A 27,828-nucleotide genomic window follows, 5' to 3' on the forward strand; every position below is an offset into this window, starting at 1 on the left:
AGGACTAGGCAACACAGATTTAAGGTTATTGTCAAAAAATAAACAGTACCCGGGGGTTGGAGGTGATGTAGGCCAACCTGCCTCATGTGTTGCTCAAATTACTTCCAAGGTAAATGGGAACAATGTAGGCTACACAGAATGTATCAGTTTAATCAGTACCAACATTTATTGTTCCTTGTAAGATTGTACAACTTCTTCAACTACATCAAGTTTTCCTATTGCTTTAAGAGCTAGGTTTCTTTAAGATTTAGATCTGTTAATCAGCCAAAGTCCAGGATGAAACCATTTGACCGGCTGCACTTTCAGTCTAGCAGAAGCAATGCTGGAAACGGGTTACATACGTGGTTATCTGAAAATGCAAGTTGTAGGCTGAGCCATTAAATAAACCTGTATGAAATTTTCAAATAAACTGAATCAATGGTACTTAACCTGCAGGGACCCAGGTTCGATTCCAGCCTCGGGTGACTGTCAGTGTGGAGTTTACACATTCTCCCCGTGTCTGTGTGGGTTTCCTCCCACAGTCCAAAGATGTTGGGTTAGGGTGGATTGGCTGTGGGAATAGGGTTAGGGGCTGGGTCTGGGTGAGATGCTCTTCAGAGGGTCTATGCAGACTCAATGGGCTAAATTGCCTCATTTTAGTGGGCGGCACAGTGGCAACAGTGGTTAGCACTGCTACCTCACAGCGCCAGAGACCCAGGTTCAATTCCTGCCTCAGGCGACTGACTGTGTGGAGTTTGCATGTTCTCCCCGTGTTTGCGTGGGTTTCCTCCGGGTGCTCTGATTTCCTCCCACAGTCCAAAGATGTGCGGGTCAGGTGAATTGGCCATGCTAAATTGCCCGTAGTGTTAGGTAAGGTAAATGTAGGGGTATGGGTGGGTTGCGCTTTGGCGGGTCGGTGTAGACTTGTTGGGCCGAAGGGCCTGGTTCCACACTGTAAGTAATCTAATCTAATCTGTCTAACTGAAAATAGAAGAAATATGACAGTCATTTCCTGATGTCACCTTGATGCTTTTGTCTTGTTGGTTTCTTCTCTAACTACTGCCTTTGTGCATGGGGGTGAGCAGACTATATAGGAGTTTTGCTGCATTCTCATCCATTGCTTTCCCTGTCATTGCCTTTCACCACCTCAGCGGTTTCTCGTGTCTAATGTGGACAAGAGCTTCTCAAAACCACAGTAATGTAATAATCCGAGTTACAGAATTAATTGCTGCTTGACCTAGTAACACAAGTAATTATCCCAGGACTCAGTAACACAATCAATTGCCTGTTTAATCCGGTAACACAATTCATCGTTGTATGACCAGCTGAGTAATTTAACAATATCTATGTTTCTGTATAGCAAGGCCCCATTGATAATTCGATGAGGTTGACTGGTTTGTGATCAATACTGAAAAATCCATAATTTCACTGGATTCAGTGGTCTCCTGCAGGATATATGAGGAAGAATTAGCAAATTGTATTAATCTGAGCCTCACTGCTTGTGAGGAGCAGACACAATTAATGATTTCAAAAGTAAATTGAATATGTTTTGGAAGGAAATAAACTTGTAGGACTGCAGGAATAGAACAAGGCAATAGGACTGTGGATTGCACTGCATAGAATTAGCAAGGACTTGATGGAACTAGCCTCCTCCTGTACTGTTGTGATTCTATCACAATTAAAATAGAAATTCTGACCCATTTCTGTTTTACCTTAACACTTAACTTCTTCAAAAACTCCATTCTGGCCTCCCAAACTTTTAAACTTACAAAACTCTATTCCTCCATCACTCCTTCATTGCGATCACTTATTTTCCCCTAGATCACAAAGTTCAATTTCCTTCTTTGAAAATGCCTCTGTCACTTCCTCTGGAACTACATTCCAATTGATTTCCTACACTTTCTTTCAACTCTCCATGCCGGTCTCTTCCTTGTCTTGTTTCTGCTCAATCAGTAACTAGACTTTTAGATCTGGGGCCTACCACAGAAAACCTATTGCTTAGATCCTAAGCCATTACTTGTGATCCCATCTTTGAAAGCTTTCTCAAACTCATTGCCATGAACTCAGTTTGCCCTTCTAATTCTTCTACTGCCTTTCAATTCATTTTCTGTTGTTTGGGACGCATTTTAGTATTAGTTCCATATAGAAAAATAATTGTTATCACTACATTTTCTTGCAACAAATGTTAGTCTATTCATAGTTCCCCTAGTGCAAAATATCTGTTCATATCCATTCCTACCTATAAATGGAAGTATTACCTTTACATTGTGATTTTTGTTGGGGTCCTAACATGAAAATTGTTAATGCTTCTGTCAGTGTCAATTCTAACAAATTTGTCAAACATTATTTTCCTTTTATAAATCTACCCTCTAGCTAAGTTTACCATTCTTTTCTAGGTGTCTAGTTATCACATCTTCTATATCAGATTCTAACATTTTTGCTGCTATTTTTGAAAAACTCCACTCCTCCATCACCCCCTCTCACTGGTATCACTTTACTCCCAGATCACCAAGTTCAAAGTTCCTTCTTTGAAAACTTTTGAAGTCAAGATAACAGGTCTGTTGTTCTCCATTTTCCAACTTCCTCTCTTATTCAATAGTAGGGTTACAGTTGCTATCTTCCATTCCACAGGAACATTTCCAGAATCCCTTGAATTTTGAAAAATAATCACCAATGCATCCTTTATCTCTTACAGCCGCCTCCTTCAAAACTCTGGGATATAGTGCATCTGTCAAGGAAATTTATCAACCTTCAATTAAATTAACTTTTCAAGTACTATCTTTTTACCAGCACAGATTTCCTTCAATTCTTCGATTTCATGAGTATTTCTGTATTGTCGTTTGTGATGACAGATGCAAAGCCTTTCCGCCATTCCCTGTTCTACATGACACATTTTCCTGTCTCCTGTCAATGGCCCACCATTGTCTTAAATAACTTTTTTCCTTTTCACATACCAAAAGAAGCTTTGACAATCAGCCTCCTGTTTCTCACTAGTCTGTTTTCATATTCTTTTTTCCCTTTAACGAGTTTCTTGTTCCTCTCTGTTAGGTTCTTAAGCGCTCCCCATTTTCCAGGTTTTCACTTTTCTGACATCTTTATAAACCACTTAATTTGATGTAATGAAGTATTTAATTCTGCATTAACCATGATTAATTTACTTTCCCTTTGGATTTGAACTTTAGAAGGATGTAGTCCTATTATAGACAATGTAGTATTTATTTAAATGCTAGCCATTGCCTATTTACTATCACATGTTTAAACATTCTCCCAATCCACCATAGCCAACTTATTATTCATATCGTCATATTGTCCTTTCTTGAGATCTAAAACCCTACTTTCAGAATATAGTATTGCATTCAGCCCCAATGTGAAATTCTATCACATAATGGTCACTATTTACCAATACTCCTTTACAACAAAGTTGTTAATTAGTCTTTTCCTCCAATACTAAATCCCCAGATGGCTCCTTAATATACTGCTCCATGAACCCATGTCATACAGACTCTGGGAATTCATGCTCTACAGAATTAACATTGATTTAGTTAACCCTATCCATGTGTAAGTTAGCCATTAGTACTGTGTCACTCATGTTACAAGCAGCTCTAATTTCTGATTTTTCACTGCTGCAGTTTAGACCAAGACAGGTTCGCTTCCATCTAACATGTTAAATTTTAAATTCTCTGACATTGGCAACTCTAACTTTACAAGTTCCTCAAGTCCTAATTTTCTTCTGGATGTTCCAATCTACATATCCATCTTTACGTATCTCCATGTCCTTCTATCCCCATACGACCATAAGATAGAGGCCATTTAACCCATCATGTCTGCTCCACAATTAAGTTATGGCTGATTTATTTCTCAACCTCATTCTCCTTCCTTCTCCTTGTAACCCTTGATCCCCTTACCAATCAAAAACCTATCTAACTGTGTCTTAAACACTGTTTACTCAATGACTTGGCCTCTGCAACCCTCTGCAGCAATAAGTTCCACAGATTAACCACCCTCTGGCTGATGAAATTCCTCCTCACCTCAATTTTAAAGGCTCATCCCTTCACTCTGGGGCTGTGCTCTCTGGTCGTAAAGTCTCTCCGATGTAAATATCTTCTCCACGTCCACTCTATCCAGGCCTCTCAGTATCTTGTAAGTTTCAATTAGATCACCCCTCATCCCTCTAAACACTAAGTACAGATCCAGAGTTTTCAATTACTCCTCATTTGATAAGCCCTTCATCCCCTGGATCATTCTTGTAAATCTCCTCTGGAGCCCTTCCAATACCAGCACACCCTTCTTTAGAAATGGGGCCCTCAACTGCTCACAATATTCCAAATGCAGTCTGGCCTGAGCCTTATACAGCCTCAGCAGTATATCTCTGATCTTGTATTTAACTCTCTTGAAATGTATGCTAACGTTACATTTGCCTTTCTAACTGCCAACTCAACCTGCATGCTAACCTTACAAGAATCCTGAACTAAGTCTCCAAAGTCCCTTTGGGCTTCAGATTTCTCAAGCCTTTCCCCATTTAAAAAATAGTGCATCTTGCACTTTCCCACATTATATTCCAACTGCCATTTCTTTGTCAACTCTCTCAACCAAGTCCTTCTACAGCCTCCCTGCTTCCTCAATATTATCTGTCCCTGCACCTATCTTTTGTGTCATCTGCAAACTTAGAAACAATTCCCTCAGTTCCTTTATCAAGATCATTTATGCATTAACTTGAACAGCTGTGATCCCAACATGGATCCCTGAAGAACTTCACTAGACATTGGGTGCTGTCTTGAAAAAGACACCATTATCCCTATCTCTGCTTATTACCAGTCAGCTAAGTCTCTGTCAATGCTAGTACCTTGCCCCTAACACCATGGGCTCCTATCTTCTTTAGCAGTCTCCTGCTCAGCACCTTGTCAAAGGCCTTCAGGAAATTCAAATAGATCACATCCATTGGCTCTCTTTTGTATAACTTGCTCATTACTTCCTCAATCGATTCACCAAAGCCATGCTGACTCAGCCTTATTAACCATGTACTTCCAAGTACTCTGCAAGACTCTAAGATCTTACCAATGACTGACGTAAGGCCACTAGGTTTATAATCTCCTATCTGCTGCCTTCCTTCCTACTTAGATATTAGGTTTTACATTAACCACTTTACAATCCTTTGGGACCTTGCCAGACTCCAGTGATTCCTGAAAAAAAATCACTCCGATGCCTCTACAATTTCCTCGGCCATCTCCTTCAGAACTCCAGAGTGTAGTCCACCTGGTCTGGGTGATTTACCCACCTTCAAACCCTTCCGCTTCCCCAGCACCTCCTCCCCTGTGATGGCCACTACACTCACCTCTGCCCTTTGACTCTCTTGAAGTTCTGGTAAGCTGCTGGTATCTTCTACTGTGAAAATTGATGCAAAATACCTATTCAGGTCTTCTGCTTTTGTTTTAATTCCTCATTAAGACTTTTCCAGCCTTATTTTCCAGTGGTCCAATATCTACTCTTGTCTCTCTCGTCTTTTTCATACTGGCACGGCGGGTAGCACTGCTGCCTCACAGCGCCTGAGACCCGGGTTCAATTCCTGCCTCAGGCGACTGACTGTGTGGAGTTTGCGCGTTCTCCCCGTGTCTGTGTGAGTTTCCTCTGGGTGCTCCGGTTTCCTCCCACAGTCCAAAGATGTGCGGGTCAGGTGAATTGCCCATGCTAAATTGCCCGTAGTATTAGGTAAGGGGTAAATGTAGGGGTATGGGTGGGTTGCGCTTCGGCGGGTCGGTGTGGACTTGTTGGGCCGAAGGGCCTGTTTCCACACTGTAAGTAATCTAATCTAATCTAAAAATACACTTGCAACCTTCTTTTATATTATTAGCTAGCTTATTTTCATATTTCATCTTCTGCCCCCTTATTGCTTTTATAATTATTTTCTACTGATCTTTAAAGACTTCCCAGTCCTCTGGTTTCCCAGTAATCTTCACCACATTATATGCTTTTTCTTTTGCTTTTCTGCTGTCCCTGACTTCCTCCCTGGTTGTCTCATCCTCTCCTTATGCTTCATTATTGAAATGAACATCTGATGTTGCCTCCTAAACTAACCCCAGAAACTCCTGTCATTGCTGCTAGACTGTCTTCCCTGCTCAGCTCCCCATTCAATCAATTTTCAACTTTGGCAGCAGATTGCCTTGGTTCACTCCCATGAAACTCTCACACTAACCTGTGCATTAATCTACTTCTCTTAAAAAAAAATCAATCTATTTATTTGACTAAGTTTTTTAGTTTCCCCACCTAATTTTCTGCAATAAATGATTTTAACAGTGATGCACCCTCCTTTTACACTGCAGGTCATCGTGATGTTCAAAAGTGAGTGACTTTGATGTCAAAGAAAACATTTGCAACTGATTATAAAATGTCAACTGTTGCATTAGTTGAAAATGCAGCGGCGAATTTGCACATATCAAGGTCCAACAATCAACAATGAGATGGTTGGGGGGTGGGGGGGGGGGATGGGGAGTGGGGGGAGAGGGGAGGAGGGGAGGGTGGTGCTAGAAAAGCATAGCAGGTCAGTTAGCATCCAAGGAGCAGGAAAGTCGCGTTTCGGTCAAAAGCCCTTCATCAGGAATGACCAGTTCTGGTGATGTTGGTTGAAGGACCATAGAGATAATTTCCCCACTCTTGGGTCTCTGTTTCACGTCTCATGTGAAAGACAATACCTCTGATAATGCAGCATTCCAAAGTACCTATCATGCTTCTTTACATAATCTTGAATACAAATTCCTTCTGATTTAGAGGCGAATATATAGCTGACAGCTCATTTAGTTGCCTTTACCAGAATTCTGTCATGTGCTACTCATGTCTGTTTTACCTGCATTATGGAGGACAGAAAAGTGTGGCTCTTTCCAATCGATGGTATTTAAATAGATTGTTATCAGTGCAAAAATAATACCAACTGAAAAGTTTAGATAAACTAAAGACATTCCCACTTGTAACCACAAGGTGGCATTTTAAACTTCCTGAAACTATTCTGTTAAGGCAAGCAAAACCTGATGTGGGAAACATGTTAAGGGTATTGCAGTGGGAAATATGCTTCAATGCTTTTTCATAGGGAAAATAGAAATAGGTCAGCCACACATTCTAAAGACATCAATTTTACAACAGGAAAATATATATGTTGGTGTTCTAGAGGTTCAGAGTTCTATTCAGATGTGAATATTATGTAAGTTTTAGTGAATAGCAAATTAGCAATGTTGAAATCTTAAAGCAGAGTTGTAGATGCAAATTGTCAACATTCTTGTTAGCTCACGTTATTCAATTTCTAATGCTCAATGACATACCTTGGTCCTTGGACTCTCAATACAATCCAGTTTTTAAATCATTTTATGGATCTGGGCATCATTGGTTAACCAATCATTTATTCCCCACCCCTAATTGTCCTGGAGCTGCCTGTTTAAATTGCTGTAGTCCTTGGAAGGCAAGTACATCCTCAAGCCAGGATGGTGTGTGGTTTAAAGGGGGACTGTATATCAGGAATCCTGAAAAGGGCTTATGGCCGAAACGTCGATTCTCCTGCTCCTTGGATGCTGCCTGATCTGCTGCGCTTTTCCAGCAACACATTTTTCAGCTCAGAAATTATAGCTTAACCGACTTGAGTTTGACAAAAGTTGTTTCTGGCAATAAACATCTTATTAATTTTAAGATTGATACAAGGATAAGTGACACTGCCTTATCAGATCAAACATCATGGCTGACAAAACAGAAGCCATAGCTTACACATATGAAATGCAATGGCCCTGGTTGCATCATTCTCAATTATTTAAAAGTATACTACAAGTAATTCTGCAATGCAAAGAATATAAGAGAGTTAAGAATGTATGTGAGATTCAGAATCAATACTTTTCACTTTTGAGCTAGCGTGTAGCCTTGACCCAAACATCTTTGAGTCAACAGATAGATATCAACTCGGTCCAAGGGTCCAGGAACAAGCCGTGATCAATTGGTCAAACGACAACCAATAAAAGATTTCATTGATGTCCATAAACTCATATAGGAACCCAAAAAGAAGAAAAATCCATTTGTATTACCTACAATGCCATAAAGTAAATCTTTAAATTAGCTAAGATGATGAATTGGCCAGAAAGCCAAAAGAAGCTCAAGAAAAATAAACTAAGAATGTGCTCCCTCTCACCGGTATTGCATGAAAGGAATGTCGGATCAAAAGTCCAGTGAATTGGTTGAGAACACATACTTTCAGCACTGACAGCATTTCAAACTGAAATTATTTACAAATGTATGACCAAAGACTTGTTATTCCTGCTTCTCTTTGAAAAGAGGAGTTGGAAAGGAAACACTGGAAATATTTAGGCATGGCCAGTGTATAGTTGTGGCTCAGTTGGCAATATGGCAGCCAGAGATCTCAAGAAAAATCAACGATCTCATAACTCATTATGAAATCTGGAATTATACAGATTTGTCAGGAGTCTGTCAGTAAAAAATATCCTATAATTACTGAAGACAGGAAAAGAAGAACACAACGAACATTGTTTTGTAAAGAAGATTGAGAACAAGCAAGGGCAGTACACCCCACCTGAACCCATTTGAGAAACTTTGCCAGTTTAGCGAGCAAAGTGAATCAGTGGTGTTGACTGTGATGTTAGGTGATGAGGCAAACACAAGTTTAGATTAGATTACTTAGATTAGATTACTTACAGTGTGGAAACAGGCCCTTCGGCCCAACAAGTCCACACCAACCTGCCGAAGCGCAACCTACCCATACCCCTACATTTACCCTTTACGTAACACTAATTTAGCATGGCCAATTCACCTGACCCCACATCTTTGGACTGTGGGAGGAAACTGGAGCACCCAGAGGAAACCCACGCAGAGATGGGGAGAACATGCAAACTCCACACAGTCAGTCGCCTGAGGCGGGAATTGAACCCGGGACTCTGGCGCTGTGAAGCAGCAGTGCTAACCACTGTGCCACCGTGCCGCCCACAAGTTAAAGAGCAAGATTTCAATCCTTCATCTTCCAAAGAAAAATGATCAGTATCAGGGTCAGAGATTATGCTGAGTAACAGGATCAAGAATGTGAAGATGACTGGTTCATTGGGTAGTCATCTACAGAGAGTGAATGAAGCTGTTCAAACTACTCAGAGATTGAAGTAAAACTTCATTAATATACTTCAACACAGATGTATCAGCAGATTGAGAAGACAGATTTTCTTGTGCAGAATGAAAGCGAACTGCATTCAACTGCATGGATGCCTGGACAATGTCTATAAATAGATCATGGTTAATGACAATTACTTGGCTTTAGGATACTGCAAAAAAAAAAGTACTTATTTCCAAAGAGCAAACATCTTCTATGACGGATGTTTTGAGATTAAAGGTCCTGCACGTGGTGTTTTGGAGCACCTACCAGAGTTAGCAGGGAAGAGTCCCTCTGCATAGCAATTCAGATGCTTAGGGGTACTTTAGGACTAATTACCAATTTTAGATGAAGCAACATCCTCTGCAGAGGATATTCAAGAGATAAAAGATCTTCCAGAAGAGAAATGATTTACAAATCAATAAAGTTAAAGATCAGAATCAAGGTCAACAGTCCTCGAGCTCAAGATTTAACCATCTCCCATTGCCAAAGGGTATGTGCTCTGGAAGAATTGTGAAACCCCCACACTATCTAAATTCCTGAAATCAGAGACTCAGTGGATAGAGTAGTGATAAATATAAATGTCATTATATGCTAAAAAAAGACAGATGCTACTCATGGGGACAAAAAAGCTTGCAACAGGGAGGTATTGTATAAGGTAAGATTTAGAAAAGAATAATGTTGAAAACTGATTTAAGCTCCATCCAGTCCAATTATGTCCTACAGTCTTAGATGTTGAATAAAGGAATTTAGTTCAAGGTCCCAATGGAGATAGATGACATCCTTGTCTCCTGATAGATATAAGAATTAAGACCAACAAGCCAATGTAATGTGAGGCTATTGCTGTCTCTAGCCTCTTTGTAAGACTCACTAGTGGTTCCTTCTCTACCAATATTAACCTGGTAGTGGTTGTTTGTATAGTACCTACTAAAGAAGCTTTACAATTGCTGGGGAAAAGTGACCCCTTTTCTGAAAATCTGCTAAAATCAAGAGGCAGATGTAAAGAAGTAAGTATTGATGAAGTAATCAAGGTAACAATGTCAGGATCAGTAGGAACATCATAGCTAAAACTGAGGAGACAGAGTGAGATTGGTTGCCATTGGACTATAGATAGAGTCAAAAAGTGTAACGCTGGAAAAGCACAGCAGGTCAGACAACATCAGAGTCTACATCGACTCTGCTGCTCCTCGGATGCTGCTGGACCAGCTGTGTCTTTCCAGCACCACACCTTTTGACTCTGATCTCCAGCATTTGCAGGCCTCACTTTCTCCATTGAACTACAGACAGACTATTAGTAGATTGCAAAATGCAGTATTGTGAGGGAACTACTTTAGGATTTTCAAAAATGCTGAAAATCATTCTAAGAAATAACCTCTTAACCAGTGCTACTTCTGTGAAGGCATTTGTTTTTAATCTAAGCCTCAATCACCTTTAATTTGTTGCATATGAATGTGACCAATAATACCACACCACCTGTGCACTGTTCAGCAATGCAAGGGACAAAAACAATTCCTACCTCCAACCCCTAAAACCAAACCACGAGTGAGTCATGTTGGATTCAATGTTTTTCAGATGTCTCAAGGAGAGTGCAAGTGCAAACATTATATAAAACTGCAGATGTCTGTGTGTCTTCAGAAGCTAATCACAGAGCTTAATGAGCCAAGTCAGTTTGACATTTACAATTAATGGCATCATCAGAAACCCATGATTGTGTTCCATTCTTGGAAACACATCTGATGTTCTTTATGCAGCATAGGCATGGCGACTACTTACCATAAAATGTCATTTTAACCCAGATACTGAGTTACACATTCCTAGTACATGGGTGTTCTTATTAACCTCTGAATTAAAACATGGGCATGTTAAAAATTAATAAGAAATAATAGAACTGGGAGGAGCTTTGAAGCTCTGCAAAATATTTTCAGATCTTTAATCAAGAAAACTCTTGAAATACCATCTACCTTCTGATTCCATCTTGCTACCTACCCTCCTATATGATCCTACTACTAACTGCTTGATTTACTTGATATTTCTAATCAACTTGTTCCAGACATGTGACTCACCTCGAGAGCAATTGGGACTTGAATCTGGGTCCTCAGACCCAGGGATAGGGATACAACCACTGCATCACAAGAATCCTACTACTTGATTTCTGCAGCATATGAGCCAGTAAGAACAGAGAAAATGGTAAAAGAGGTAGGGGCGTGGCTTTGTTAGTCAAGGACAGTATTACGGCTGGAGAAAGGACGTTTGAGGACTCGTTAACTGAGGTAGCATGGCCTGAGATTAGAAACAGGAAAGATGAGGCCACCCTGTTCAGAGTTTTCTGTAGTCCTCCGAATTGTTCCTGACATTTAGAGGAAAGGATTGCAAAGATGAGAGTAAGAAGGTAGTTGTTATTGGGGACTTCAACTTTTCAAATACTGACAGGGAATACTATAGTTCAAGTACTTTAGATGGGTCAGTTTTTCTCCAATGTGAGCACGAGGGTTTCCTGACATAGTACGTAGACAGACCAACAAGGGGCCAGGCTACATTAGATTTGGTACTGGGTAATGAACCCGGCCAGGTATTAGAGTTGGAGGTAAGTGAACACTTTGGTGATAGTGACCACAATTCAGTTATGTTTACTTTAGCGATGGAAAGGGAAATGTATACATGGGAGGGTGTGAGCTACAGTTGGGGGAAAGGCAATTACGATGCGATTAGACAAAATGCATAGGATGGGGAAGGAAACTGAAGGGGATGGGCAGAATAGAAACGTGGAGCTTATTCAAGGAACAACTATTATGTGTCCTTGATAAGTATGTAACTGTCAGACAAGGAGGAAGTTGTCGAGCGCAGGAGCTGTGGTTTACTAAGGAAGGTGAATCTCTTGTCAAGAGGAAGAAGAAGGCTCACATTAGAATGAGATGTGAAGGCTCAGTTTGGGCTTTTGAGAGTTACAGGGTCGCCAGGAAAGACCTAAAGAGAGAGCTAAGCTGAGCGAGGAGGAGACTTAAGTTGTTGGCGGATCGGATCAGGGAAAACTCTAAAGCTTTCTATAAGGGATAAGAGAATGACTAGAGTAAGATTAGGGCCAATCAAGGACAGTAGTGGGAAGTCATGCAAGTAGTCAGAGGAGGTAGGAGAGGTGCTAAATGAATATTTTTTTGTCAGTATTTAATTGGAAAAAGATAATGTTGTTGATGAGAATACTGAGAAACAGGCTTCTAGAATAGATGGGATTGAGGTTCACAAGGAGGAAGTGTTAGAAATTCCAGAAAGTGTGAAAATACATATCCCCTGTCCAGGATGTGTTTTATTCTAGGATTCTTTGGGAGGCCAGGGAGGAGATTGCTGAGCCTTTGGTTTTGATCTTTATGTTGTCATTGTCTACAGGAATAGTGTCAGAGGACTGGAGGAGAGCAAATGTTGTTCCCTTGTTTAAGAAGGGGAGTAGAGACAGCCCTGGTATAATAGACCAGTGAGCCTTACTTCGGTTGTGAGTAACATGTTGGAAAAGGTTATAAGAGGTTTATAATCATCTCGAAAGGAATATGTTGATTCAGGATAGTCAACACGGTTTTGTGAAGGGTAGCTCATGCCTCACAAACCTTAATTAATTATTTGAGCAGGATGAGGGTAAAGCCATTGATGTGGTGTATATGGATTTCAGTAAGGCATTTTTTAGATTAGATTATTTGTTTACATTGTGAAAACAGCCTCTTTGGTCCAACAAGACCACACCGACCCTCTGAAGAGCAACCCACCCAGACCCATTCCCCTACACCTAACACTATGGGCAATTTAGCATGGACACTTCACCTAAGCTACACATCTTTGGACTGTGGGAGGAAATCGGAGGAAACCCACGCAGACATAGGGAGAATGTGCAAACTCCACACAGACAGTTGTCTGAGGCGGGAATTGAACCCGGGTCTCTATTTAGAAAGGTTCCCCATGGTAGGCTACTGCACAAAATACGGAGGCATGGGATTGAGGGTGATTTAACGGATTGGATCAAAGCTGAAAGAAGACAGGGTGGTGGTTGATGGGAAATGTTCAATCTGGAGTTCAATTACTAGTGGTATACCGCAAGGATCTGATTTGGGGCCACTGCTGTTTGTCATTTTTGTAAACAACCTGGCTTAGGGCTGAGAAGGTTGGGTTAGTAAATTTGGGAATACACTAAGGTCAGTGGAGTTGTGGATAGTGCTGAAGGATGTTGTAGGTTACAGAGGGATATAGGGAAGCTGCAGAGCTGGGCTGAGAGGTGGCAAATCGAGTTTAATGCAGCAAAGTGTGAGATGATTCACTTTGGAAGGAGTAACAGGAATGCAGAGCACTGGGCGAATGATAAGATTCTTGGTAGCGTAGATGAGCAGAGAGGTCTCTGTGTCCATGTACATAAATCCCTCAAAGTTGCCACCCAGGTTTGTTGGGTTGTTAAGAAGGCATAGTGTGTTAGCTTTTACTGGTAGCGGAATCGAGTTTCGGAACCATGAGGTCATGCTGCAGCTGTACAAAACTCTGGTGCGGCCGCACTTGGAGTATTGTGTGCAGTTCTGGTCACTACAGTATAAGGAGGATGTGGAAGCTTCGAAAAGAGTTCAGAGGAGATTTAATAGGACGTTGCCTAGTATGGAAGGAATATCTTATGAGGAAATTTGAGGGATTTGAGGGACTTGAGGCTGTTTTCGTTGGAGAAAAGAAGGTTGAGAGGTAACCTAGTTGAGACGTATAAGATAATCAGAGGTTAGGTTGGGTGGACAGTGAGAGCCTTTTTCCTGGAATGGTGATGGTTAGCACAAGGGGCATGACTTTAGATTGAGGGGTGATAGATTTAGGACAGATGTCAGAGGTAGTTTCTTTACTCAGAGAGTAGCAGGGGCGTGGAACCCACTGCCTGCAACAGTAGTAGACTCAGCAACTTTTAAGGGCATTGAATAGGCATATGGATGAGAGTGGAATAGTGTAGGTTAGATGGGTTTCATGGGTCAGTGTAACATCGAGGACCGAACGGCCTGTACTGCGCTGTAATGTTCTATTTATACAGGCATGGGAGACAATCCGGAGAAGGTTCACTAGGGTTCATGCCAGGCTAGGAGCGACTATTTTATGAGAGGTTGGGCCTGTACTCATTGGAATTTTAAAGAATGAGAGGTAATCTTACTGAAACACAAGATTAAGACCATAAGACATAGGAGTGGAAGTAAGGCCATTCGGCCCATCGAGTCCACTCCGCCATTTAATCATGGCAAATGGGCATTTCAACTCCAGTTACTCGCATTCTCCCCGTAGCCCTTAATTCCTTGTGACATCAAGAATTTATCAATCTCTGCCTTGAAGACGTTTAGCGTCCCAGCCTCCACTGCACTCAGCGGCAATGAATTCCACAGGCCCACCACACGCTGGCTGATGAAATGTCTCCGCATTTCTGTTCTGAATTGACCCCCTCTAATTCTAAAGCTGTGTCCACGGGTCCTAGTCTCCTCGCCTAACGGAAACAATTTCCTAGCATCCACCCTTTCCAAGCCACGTATTATCTTGTAAGTTTCTATTAGATCTCCCCTTAACCTTCTAAACTCCAACGAATACAATCCCAGGATCCTCAGCTGTTCCTCGTATGTTAGACCTACCATTCCAGGGATCATCCGTGTGAATCTCCGCTGGACACGCTCCAGTGCCAGTATGTCCTTCCTGAGATATGGGGCCCAAAACTGGACACAGTACTCCAAATGGGGCCTAACCAGAGTTTTATAAAGTCTCAGTAGCACATCGCTGCTTTTATATTCCAACCCTCTTGAGATAAATGACAACATTGCATTCGCTTTCTTAATCATGGATTCAACCTGCATGTTTACCTTTAGAGAATCCTCGACTAGCACTCCCAGATCCCTTTGTACTTTGGCTTTATGAATTTTCTCTTGTATTCTTTTTTCCAAAATGCAAGACCTCGCATTTGCTCACATTGAAATTCATCAGCCATTTCCTTGACCACTCTCCCAAACTGTCTAGATCCTTCTGCAGCCTCCCCACTTCCTCAGTACTACCTGCCTATCCACCTAACTTCGTATCATCGGCAAACTTCGCTAGAATGCCCTCAGTCCCTTAATCCAGATCATTAATACATAACGTGAACAGCTGTGGCCCCAACACTGAACCCTGCGGGACACCGCTTGTCACCGGCTGCCATTCCGAAAAAGAACCTTTTATGCCAACTCTCTGCCATCCTGTAAGCATTCCATGAATTCCCTTTCTTTGGATCCACTGGCAACATTATTTACCCAGTCCACCTACATATTGAAGTCCCCAATGATCACCATGAGCTTGCCTTTCTGACATGCCTTCTCTATTTCCCGGTACATGTTACACCCCTGGTCCTGACCACTGTTAGGAGGTCTGTACATAACTCCCAGTATGGTTTTTTCGCCTTTGTGGTTCCTCAATTCCACCCACACAGACTCCACATCATCTGACCCGATGTCATTCAGTGCCATAGATTTAATTTTGTTCTTAACTAACAAGGCAATCCTTAATCCATACCAGTAGCTCATCTCGAACACCATGGGCCCTCACCTTAATCAGCAGCCTCCCGTGTGGCACCTTATCAAAGGCCTTTTGGAAATCTAGATAGACCACATCCACTGGGTTTCCCTGGTCTAACCTACTTGTCACCTCTTCAAAGAATTCCAACAGGTTGATCAGGTACGACCTCTCCTTACTAAATCCATGTTGACTTGTTCTAATCCGACCCTGCTCTTCCAAGAATTTAGAAACCTCATCCTTAACGATGGATTCTAGAATTTTACCAACAACCGAGGTTAGGCTAATTGGCCTATAATTTTCCATCTTTTGTCTTGAACAAGAGGGTTACAACAGCGATCTTCCAATCATCCGGGACTTTCCCTGACTCCAGTGACTTTTGAAAGATCTCAACCAACGCCTCCACCATTTCCTCAGCCATCTCCCTCAGAACTCCAGGATGTAGCCCATCGGGGCCAGGAGATTTATCAATTTTAAGACCTTTTAGCCTTTCTCGCACTTTCTTTTTTGTAATGGCAACCATACTCAATTCAGCCCTCTGACTCCCGTTAATTGTTGGGATATTACTCATGTCTTCCACTGTGAAGACTGACGCAAAGTACTTATTAAGTTCTCCTGCTATTTCCTTATCTCCCATCACTAGCCTTCCAGCAGGAGTTTGAAGTGGCACAATGTCTACTTTTGCCTGTCATTTGTTTCTTATGTATTGAAAGAAACTTTTACTATCATTTCTAATATTACTGGCTAGCCTACCTTCACATTTGATCCTCTCCTTCCTTATTACTCTTTGTTATCCTCTGTTTGTTTTTGTAGCCTTCCCAATCTTCTGATTTCCCACTGCTCTTGGCCACTTTATAGGATCTCTCTTTTTCTTTGATACATTTCTTGACTTCCTTTGTCAGCCATGGCTGTCTAATCCCTCCCTGGATAATCTTTCTTTTCTTGGGGATGAACCTCTGTACAGTGTCCTCAATTATACCCACAAACTCCTGCCATTTTTGCTCTATTGTCTTCCCTACTAGGCTCTGCTTCCAGTCAATTTTCATCAGTTCCTCTCTCATGCCCTCATAATTACCTTTGTTTAACTGTAACACCATTATTTCTGATTTTGCCTTCTCTCTTTCAAACTGCAGACTGAAATCTACCATATTATGATCGCTGCTTCCTAAGTGTTCCCTTACTTTATAAAAGATAATAAAGTCTGGTTCATTACATAGCACTGGTCCAGAATAGCCTGCTCCCTTGTGGGCTCCATGATAAGCTGTTCCAAAAAGCCATCCTGTAAGCATTCCATGAATTCCCTTTCTTTGGATCCACTGGCAACATTATTTACCCAGTCCACCTGCATATTGAAGTCCCCCATGATCACCATGACCTTGCCTTTCTGACATGCCTTCTCTATTTCCTGGTAGATGTTGCGTCCCTGGTCCTGACCACTGTTAGGAGGTCTGTACATAACTCCCAGTATGGTTTTTTTGCCTTTGTGGTTCCTCAATTCCACCCACACAGACTCCACATCATCCGACCCTATGTCATTCAGTGTATTAGATTTAATTTTGTTCTTAACTAACAAGGCAACGCTGGCTCCTCTGTCCACCTCCCTGTCTTTTCAATAAGTTGTAAATCCTTGGACGTTTAACTGCCAGTCCTGACCCCCCTGCAACCACTTCTCTGTGATGCCTACCACATCATAATCATTCACGATGATCTGTGCCATTAGTTCATCTACTTTGTTACCTGAATGCTCATAGCATTCTAAAGTGCCTTAATGCTAACTTTCTTATCATTAGAGATATTAGAAGTCATAAGATGTCCTAAGTTATCCTTCCTTTTTGCTGCATTCCAAGTCTGCCTCAAGCTTAAATCCACCTGTACTCATGCTATCCTGCTGCTTATCTTTCTATTTAACTCCATACCCCCTGTCGCTTTCACTTTCCCTTCCCCCCCCCCCCACCCCAAACTCAGAAGTCTAAAGTTCTACTGACCACTCTATTTATCCTCTTCTCTAGAGCATTGGTACCAGATCAGTTCAGGTAGAGGCCATCCCAACGGTACAGATCCCCCTGGTTCCAAAACTGATGCCAATGCCCCATGAAATGGAGTCCCTCTTTCCCACACCAATCCCTTAGCCACATGTTTACTTCCCTAATTTTCTTATCCCTATGCCAATTGGCACGTGGCTCGGGCAGTAATCCGGAAAGTATGACCCTTGAGGACCTGTACTTCAATTTCCTGCCTAGTGCTTTATAATCCCCAAACAGGTCCTCCACCCTAGCTTTGCCTATGTTGTTAGTCCCAATTGGATCCTCCCCCTCCCGCTCCAATATCCTTTCAAGCCGGTTGGAGATGTCCCGCACCCTGGCACCGGGCAGGCAACACACTATGCGAGACTCCCGATCCAGCTTGCAAAGGATACCATCTGTCCCCCTAATTATAGAATCCCCTATAATAACTACTTGTCTTTTTGCTCCCCCCTCTTGAAAGGCCTTCTGCACCATGGTGCTGTGGTCAGCTGGCTCATCCTGTCCAGAGCCCTTTTCCTCATCCGTACAGGGAGCAAGAATCTCATACCTGTTGGACAAGGTCAAAGGCTGAGGCTCCTGCACTCCTGAACTCAGATTCCCCCTACCTGCCTCACTTACAGTCACACTCTGATGTCCCTGATCACTAACTGAATGTGAATTACTTAATCTCCCAGGTGTCCAAGTAACCCTCCCCCTCCTGGGTGTGCCGCAGTGTTTGAAGCTCAGATTCCAGATCATCAACTCTGAGCCAGAGTTCTTCCAGCAACCAACACTTGCTGCAGTTTGGTCACTGCTAGCTCCCACATCATACAGCTACAGCACATCACCTGCCCAGCCATCTCTGCTTAGTTAATTACTGTATTATTTTGTATAAATTTGAGTTAAAATACTTTCTGATACCCCTCTGCTATAGTCTTTTTCTAAAAAACAATTAATAGATATACCATAAAAAGTAAACTTTTAACCAATCACCGATAAAGAAATAGAAAATCCTTACCTTAACAAACCAGAGTCCTATATTTTGGTTTGGGGGGAGGGGAGAGGGAGGTGGGAGACACAACACATGTAGTATCTCGGGTTCAGCCTCTGCCCAGATATATTACCGGCAGTCCCCTGGTCGTCGCTCCTGCTCTTCCTCCTTATCAACGAGGTTAGAGGAGGAGGGCAGGTGGGAGACACTACAGTAGTAGAGTCTCGGTTTTAGCCGCCTTGCTGATATATATGATCACTGTTTTCCTCCCCGGCTGCCCCTCTGGTCCATGTCACTTCCTCCGCTGCTCCCGCTCCTTTTCCACTGCTGCTCGCACTCAAAATGGCCGTTGGCGCCGAAGGGTGAGTATTTATACTCACTGCTATCCTTCCCGGCTACCCCTCTGGTGCCCATCACTTCTTCCGCTGCTCCCGCTCCTTCTGTGAAGGAGAAAAACACCGCTGCCCGCTACCGGTAAGTAATTTTAATAAAAACTGCCTTACCGTATCTGCAGTCTTCTGCGTTCGTCCTACCTCCACTGCTGCTCGCACTCAAAGATTCTTAGCAGACTTGATAATGTCCTCCTGTTTCCTATTCCCTTATCAGTCAAAGTAAACACTCAGAGACACAGTATGGCTTTAACTCCTTCATCTTTATTCCAGGCCCTCAGGGGAGGAGGGGGGGGGGGGGGGGGGGGCAGGGTGAAAAAGAGAGAAAATGACTGCCCATGTGTATAGAGACATGAGTTCTCGGTCTTCTCTCGAACAGCAGATTCTTAAGGAATTACATACAGAGGAACCACGATTATCCAAATATCAATTATCCGAATTTCGGATTATCCAAAGAAGATCTCAAAGTCCCGATAGAAATGTTACACCAAAGAGGTATTTCCAACACTGATCGCATTGTTTGTTTACAATGATTAAAAATTAACTCAGCCAAGAACAGTCCTGGTCATCAAAGGGAGCCCAGGCAACATCTTCAAATGACTGACCACCCGCCCTCTCCATGGAGTTGTACAAAGGGGTGTACCATAAACCCCTCCCGTTTCCCCAGATAATCTCTCCAACATTGTCCTATACAGGGTAAAGGTAAAACATGTCAAAAAGTTGCAGTAAAAAGTTGTGTGTGTGTGCGCACACACGCGTGCTATTTGAGACTCACCCCAAAGGCAGCAGAAGTCTTGCTGTTGCTGTCCAGTCTGGCTGCCCCAGAGGGGGACTGGGGCAATGTATGGTGCAGGGAATGGGGTGGAGGAAGGTGGGAGGGGCAGACAGGGGCGGGATTAGATGGGATTGGGGGGCAGGCTGAGGCAGACATTGGGTGGGGGTCCAGACGGGAGGAGTGGGCGTGGGAGTAATGGGGGGGGTACAGGGGATCATGCGCTGTGTGCTGCTGCCTAGTCTCCTGAACAGGGAGCAGACTTAGCAAATGCTCGCTATGTCAATCCCTTTGAACTGATTAGGGTGGGGGAAGTCTTCAGCAATGCTGCAGACACAAAAGTGTGTGTCTGCTCAGAAACAAAACCTGAGACAGAGAGAAAGAGCAAGATTAGAGTGGTGCTGGAAAAGCACCAGTCAACCACACCGCCCTGTGGCCCAACATTTCAACTCCCCCTCCCACTCTGCCAAAGACATGGAGGCCCTGGGCCTCCTTCACCGTCGCTCCCTCACCATCAGACGCCTGGAGGAAGAACACCTCATCTTCCGCCTCAGAACACTACAACCCCAGGGCATCAATGTGGACTTCTCCTTTCCCGTTCCCCCACCACACCCCAGTTCCAAACTTCCAGCTCAGCACTGTCCCCATGACTTGTCCTACCTACCTATCTTCTTTACCACCTATCCACTCCACCCTCCCCCCGATCTATCACCTTCATCCTCTCCCCCACTCACCTATTGTACTCTATGCTACTTTCTCCCTACACCCACCCTCCTCTACCTTTTCTCTCCACCCTTCAGGCTCTCTGCCTTTATTCCTGATGAAGGGCTTTTGCCCGAAACGTCAATTTTACTGCTCCTCGGATCCTGCCTGAACTGCTGTGCTTTTCCAGCAGCACTCTAATCTAGACTCTGGTTTCCAGCATCTGCAGTCATTGTTTTTACCTAGAGAGAGGGAGCAAGGCAGGCAGAGTGAGCAAAAAGGAAACTTCAGAAAGCTCCGAGCCCCAGAGGAGAGGCATTGGATCAATTAACCGAATAATGAATTATCTGAAAGAAATAGTTCCCACCCATCTCATTTGGACAATTGAGGTTCCCTCTCTGTAGCCACTTACAGGGAGCAGCATCCAAATAAGGCAACATCTATATTGATTGGGTGACCATTCCAATAGGTGAGCATCAACAGTAAAGATCAAGTTATCTGGTGTTATACAATGAACGTTCTTAACCTTGTTAATTGGCTTCACAAAATGAATTCATTTCACCTTGTTAACTGACTTTATAGAGTGAATGCTTTTTCATCTTGTTAAATGGCTTTACATATGGAATGCTTTTTCACCTCGTCAACCCACTACCTTCCTTCAGCACATCAGTGTTGACTGCAAGTTCTTGTCTGATCCAAGTCATGCTAGCTGAGTCTTGGTCCCACACAACCCAAAATTTAACTCTTTCCCTGCCTGCTCATACCTTATAAACTTTCTCAATAGGGTCGATGTGGAAAAGTTGTTTGCCCTTATGGGTTAGTCAAAGATTAGTGGGCATAATCGCAGAATAAAGGGTTGCACACAATTGAGAGAGACGAGGAGAGATCTCCTCTCTGAGGGGGTAGAGATTCTGTGGAATTCTTTATCACAGAGGGCTGTAAAATTTGGTCATTAAGTACATTCAGGGCTGAGATGGACAGATTTTTAATCAGTAAGAGAATGAAGGGTGTGGGAGCAAGGCAGGAAAGTGAAACTGGTCAGCCATGATCTCTTTGAATGATCAGCAGTCACCATGGCTGAATAACTTACTTCTGCTACATCTGATTATATCGCATTCACCAAGAAGATGTAATAGAATTAGAATCACTATGCTAAATTGCCCATCGTGTTCAGGGATGTGTAGGTTAGTTGCATTAAGTCGGGGTAAACATTGTGTAGAGGAATGGGTCTGGGTGGGTTACTGTTTAGAGGATTGATGTAGACTTGTTGGGCCAAAGGGCCTGTTCCTACACTGTAGGGATTCTCTCATTCATAGAATCCTTACAGTGTAGAAGCAGACTACTTGGCACATCGAGTCCACACCAACCCTCCAAAGGACACCCCCCCTACCCCCCCCACCCCCCCAACCCTGCATTTCCCATGGCTACACATCCTTGGACAATTTGGCATAGTCAATCTACCTAACCTGCACATTTTTGGATTACTGGAAGAAACGGAGCACCAGGAGGAATTAATCGTATGTAACTAATGCTGCCTTGCGACCAGATCTCTCGCATATTACAAAACCAAGTGGGTAAGGGTTGTGTTAGGATGCAGGGTAATTTAAGTCACTTCAATCTTCCCAGCTATTCCCTACCAGCACAGTTTAAAAAGGTAAATTGGGAAGGACTGATACTGTTAACTATCCAGGCGGCACCGAGACTTGGATGTTAATTCGGCTCACGCTAGTTAGATTGTTTTTTGTTAACTAGGGAGCTGAATGAGTTTAGGGGACCGAGATCTTTGTGAGCATAGGCCCACAAAAACTGTGGGAAAGGGTTTTGCACCAAGTCTAGAGCCCTCGTTTTTGATCAAAGGCACAAAGTATATTGTTGGGACAAAGGTGCAGAGGCAATTTGCTATAATCTGTCTGCTATGGCTGACATAGCCAGGGGAAAATGTGACCCCAACAGTGCATGGGTAATAATCGCTTTCCATCCCCTAGTTAAGAGAAGCAGTGACATGGTTCATCAACTGCTCGGAGTACATTAAAGCGTCGTTTATTGGAGACACTTTAATCGACTCAAAAGTCTACTGCAACTTCCGGAGCCTAGCTTTTAAGGAGATTGGATGTTTGTGAAATTCCGGTTTAAGAGGTAATTATGTCAGCAGTTAAGGTTATATTTTTTTCTTATTTTTTTAATTTAAAAAGTTAGAGTACTGGTGCCCACAATGAGAATACACCATCGGTAAACTTCTGATATTGCCTGCCAGTAACTCGGTTGAGGTAATTTTAATTCTCCAATGAATTGTATGCTTTAATTACTCATGTCGCACGTCATTGTTGTGATTCACAACAGGGAGAGTCAGGTTTAAGTGAAATATTCGTCTCTTGGTTTAATTGTCGATATTTAACGAAACCTGAAATTCAAACGAACAAAAACCAGATTATTTTTCCTCCCTGCCAGCCCACACAATTCCTGTCTTCCTGTGCGTTTGGCCGCCTCGTAGCTTCCATTAGGTCTTCAGAGTAAATTTAACACAGTCTCAGGAAGTCGCAGTAGACCGGAGATTGAACCAACAGTCAATAAAAGGAACTCCAAGCTCCGAAGAAGATGCATCATGTCCTTCCCACGGGATTAATACCGTATTTCCAAGTGTCCGCGACGTCCTTTTTAACTCGAGAAAATTTATCAAGGCTTTAATCTTCCTTTTCCAATGTTGAGATTCATAATGCAAACGATCGTTGCCTTATAACGCTGTGCTATCGCTACATCAGTTTTGTTTTTGCATGTAAAACGCAGATGGGTATATAAGGAGGGTATATACATTTATGGTATTTGCGGTGTATGAGTCAGAAAGCCTTGTGCTGATTGGGTGAAATGAAACCACCCGAGGGATTGTCAGTCACTGACAGTGAGCTGCACTTCATTCACAGATTTATTAGCAAGTGCACGCGGGGGGGGGGGGGGAAGAGAAACAAACTCATTCACAAAAAGTTCATTCATAAAAAATTGCACCAACACCCATTGTCCACTCGATTTACTGACCTTACCGCTGTGTCTCTCCCGTTTGTAACTCGCAGCTTCGGGTCACTAGTGTTCAGTGGGAATGCCATTTTCCCGGTTAAAGCAGTGTCAGCTTTTTTCCCCCACAAGAAAAAAAGGAAGCGATTATGCAGCGACCCTGAAGAGGAGCAGTTGGAAGACGGATTTACGAAAGCCCTCCCCCTCTCCAGCGTCAGCGTTGTTGGGGGTTTTATTAAACAGATCGTGGGAGGGGGGAACTGTAACGATTGGATCCACCTTTTAGTTTTGGGTGATCCAACCACACAGAGGCTTTTGATGTTAAGCCCCCGTGTTGTCTTTAGTGGTGGAGACATCATTGGTTCGATGCTGGGAGGGGGGGTCAGTGGGTCGGCTGACTGGGCAGTAGCTCGAAGGGAGACGCCAGTCATTTTCTCTACGTCCTCTCCCCCGTTTAAAGCAGCACGATCCAAACTTGTACATCACTGTAGTTTGAGGACGGGAGGAAACACAGTACATCAAAGCAGCGTCTGCATTTGTTTTTGGGAAACAGCAATTAGCATGAGGGGCAGGATATCACCGACACGCCGATGAAACCGACCCGGTTTTGGTCTGGTCTAGCCTAGTCTGTGGGTACTTTCTGAACTTCAAAAGCTCCCGGAGAGCAGGATCATTTCCAGCGGTAGGGCTATGAGAGAACGTGTTGGTTGTAATTTTACTGGATCATATGTAGAAGGATTTTTCAGAACGCCGGGCATGCTTCACAGGGCAAAGTACAGTCGTTTCAGAAACGATTCTTTAACATCACTAGACGACCCCCCGACCACCGCTTCACTCAGGGTCAAGAATTCATCCAGCTCGTCCCCTTGCTCTCCACTGACGCCCGGCTCTCCAGCAGATGGACTCTTGGCCGAGTCAGGGCACGCTGCGACCGCTCTGTGCATCCCCAAGATGACCAACCTGAAACTGTCCAACCCGGCCAGCCTGCTTGGCCTCAAGGGCTTGTCACTGGGCGCCAAGGAAATAGCCCGGGTGAAAGGCACCGACACCTTTGAGGCTCAGAGTCTCTCTTCCTCCGCCCTCGACCTAACCAGCTGCTTCTCTGCATTCCCTCACCCCAAACAGGAGCTCCACAAGCCGGCCGCTAGCTCAATGCAGTTTGGAGGGGGACAACCCGTCAGCCAAGACTGGGCCAAAGTGTCGCCGCATCCTCGGGGCGATGTTCTCGGCTCTGGCGCACTTTACGCTGTGAGAGTAAGTAACTTTTTAAAAAAAATTTAAGACTTTTAACAGCTATTGTTGTCCTTTTTGACTCATGCTGGATTTGTTATAGAAAGCACATGTCAGCTTTATTTTGAAAATGCATTTTGAACAGTGTATTCCGATTTCTACCTATTATTTATTTTACACTTGTAATTCGTAATACATTTACCTGGTTTGTGTAGAAAACTGGTCTCAAACTATTCAGTCAAGGCAGTCATGATGTGTGGGAACTCATTGTATGTGACCGCAAACAGCAAATACATGAGAACAAAAAAAAACCCAGTGCAGAACGCTAATATAATGTACAGATCACGGCCCATACTGAATTTGTCTCTCTTGAAACAGGCATCCAGACAAAATATTGCAAGCAACAATATTCATTTTGTTTTAGACTTTAGAAGCTGCAGGCTATAAAGTCACCTGTTTCCTAATAACAGTGGCCGCGAGTGACTCTCAACAATGTGCGTGTAATTTAGGCATAAAACGAAGAAAATTTCTTATTTCTGTATCACTTGATTTCCCCCCCCCCCCCCCCCCATTGCATTTCTTAGTGTTGGCATAGCCATAGTAATTATTTAATAATGAACCAGATCAGCTACACTGTTGACCAGAGCAGTTGTGGAACAAACAAGGTTTTGTTAATTGGACGGGCAATTCATACATATATAGACAGCAAGTAAAGTTGTGGTTAGTGTTGACTGGTATTTATAGAAGGTACTAAATCTGTCAGCTTATTATTGTGTTTTTAAAGTACCTGTGTGGGCTGTCAGGAAATGCACCATCACACTTTATGCTACACTTCCTTGTCGGACTTGTTGGGACATTTCATGCAATTAATTAGCTCCTCATCAATTTCTAGCAACCTTTTAAAAAAAGTCTAATAAACTGTCTATATTTTTTTTCTTTAAATAACAATGAAGTGGAAATATCAAGCCTGCTGTTTCTTCATGGAACGTAAACTTTTAAAAAATTAAAATTTCAATTGGCTTCACCTTGTCCACTATATTAATGGCTGAGCTAGAAAGTTATCGATTCAAATTCCACCTCAGGGTGCAGTTGCACTGTTGGAGTTGGCAGCTTTCAGGTGAATCATCAAATCGAGAATCAGTGTGTTTTCTCATGAGTATATGGAACATCCTCTGCCACTATTTTGAAGAATAACAAAAATATTATCTCCCGTGTCCTGGCTATTAGTTATCCTCCCCGAATCAACATCATGAAAATGGATTATCTACTCATTATCACATTACTGTTTGTGGGAGTTGGCTGTATGGGTTAATTGACTGACTGCCGCATTCAAATCAAAACAACAACCACACTTCTATAACAACATAAATAGAAGTAGAAATGGTCCATATATTCTCTTGAGCCTGCTCATCCATCCAGTAAGTCATGGTTCATTTAATTGTGGCCTTTTAAGCTTACCTTCCAGCCTACGTGACTCCCTTGTAGGTCAAAAATCTGTCTGATGCAGCTTGGAATATATTCAATGACCCTGCCTATGATGCCATCTTGGGGAGAGAATTCCAAAAATTAAGGGCTTTGAAGAAATTCCTCAACCTTTTTATTTTGAACCTTCCAAGGTGCTTTGGAACAATCTGAAGTTGTGAAAGGTCCTATATAAATGCAAGTTTATTTTGCTTTTTCTAAAGCACTCAGTTAAACTGTAGACTTACTATTTCAGATTGTTCAGGATATAAGTTTCAAAGGGCTTTCTCTCATCAACCACACCATGCAATATATATTTTTATAAAGTAAAATAGAGTTTTCATGTTCAATACATTGATGTGTGGTAGTAGACATCTACAGATAATTGTTTCTTTTAAAACTAAAAACAGTGCACAAATTAGTGTAAGTAATGAAGGAAAGTAGAAATTTACATTTAGATGTTAATTATCAGATCATCTGATATAAATTTTTGACTTAGAGAGTGGATTACAAAATGTTCTTGACATCTAATTTAGATTTTATAGGGCACATACTTTGTGACACTGTCTGGTTTGACACTTTACATACCGAGTTTTATGTCATCCTTGTAGTTGGTTAAGGTAGGATGACAAAATGTCAGCCATTAGCAGCTGATCTAGTAAAGAACACCACTGTTTTAGAGCTAAACAAACTTGAATTTCCAATTATTGAGAATAATATGAGGAAGTGATGCTCAGTCTACAAAATCCACTGCTTAAAAATAAAAACACAAGCTAATAAGATTGCTCCCAGTATCATTTTGTTCCTTTCAGATGCAAATTTGAATATGTTCTCAAGTTTGAAAAAAAACACTTAATTAGTTTGTAAAATACTTTTATTAATAGAAAAGTACACAAATTTTCAAGCTGAAATGTCTTGTGCAGAAAGTGTAGTAAAATTCTCCATGCAGCATGTTCCACTCCTGGGTGTCTCAATATAGTTGTATAACATAATTAAGTGTGTTGAACAATGCATTCTGTTGAAGACCTCGGTCTTTTGAGATGCCTGAGCTTTCAATTTGAGTTTCCGAGAGCCCTACGGCTGAAGACAAGGTTAGAATTGTAGAATCTATGGTGTGGAAAGCGGCCATTTGGCCTACACTGATAATGCAAAGAGCATCCCACCAGACCCAACACCCCCATAACCCTGCCAATTCACCTAGTCTGCACATCCCTGGTCTTTACAGGGCAATTTAGCATAGCCAATCCACTTAACCTGCACATCTTTGGACTTTACAACTCGCTGCACCACCTGGAATTTTTGTATGGTCCCACCTAATGTGTTTGGACCTGCTGTTTATTATTCCTATTCACTTTCTCTGAACAACATGAAGAGTTTGAAGGCAAATATGCATTTGTTTGTATAAACCATCAAGACATTGGCAATTGTGAACTTACAATACTAATTTCTTTGAACTGTAAAAATTATGGAAATGTCAATGCATAATGCTATTAATACAAATTTACAAAACAACTGTAATGCTTTCAATGAGTGATTGATAGATTTCTCCCATTCCAGCAGTAATTGTCCTCATCCTCATGTTGATGTTTTTCTCCCTGTGCAAACTTTGGTTTCACATCTGGGTTCCTGAGTCCCTTGCAGTGTTT

The 27,828-nt window shown here is 42.5% G+C and overlaps 1 protein-coding gene across 4 annotated transcripts in view; it reads left to right on the forward strand.

The window, feature by feature from the left end:
* LOC132834136 (SHC-transforming protein 1-like) overlaps positions 1-27,828 on the forward strand; it is a 137,020-nt gene that overhangs the window by 21,808 nt on the left and 87,384 nt on the right. For 2 of the 4 annotated variants that reach the window (XM_060852769.1, XM_060852771.1), the window contains exon 2: positions 24,617-24,745. In XM_060852769.1, the coding sequence (XP_060708752.1) occupies positions 24,644-24,745 (102 nt within the window). In that variant the 5' untranslated portion in view covers positions 24,617-24,643. Of the gene's footprint in view, positions 1-23,847; positions 24,746-27,828 lie in introns of those variants that run through there. The other 2 variants (XM_060852770.1, XM_060852768.1) reach the window with 2 other exon arrangements.

The sequence above is a fragment of the Hemiscyllium ocellatum genome, chromosome 39 (assembly GCF_020745735.1).
Source record: "Hemiscyllium ocellatum isolate sHemOce1 chromosome 39, sHemOce1.pat.X.cur, whole genome shotgun sequence".
Classification (NCBI taxonomy): Eukaryota; Metazoa; Chordata; class Chondrichthyes; order Orectolobiformes; family Hemiscylliidae; genus Hemiscyllium; species Hemiscyllium ocellatum.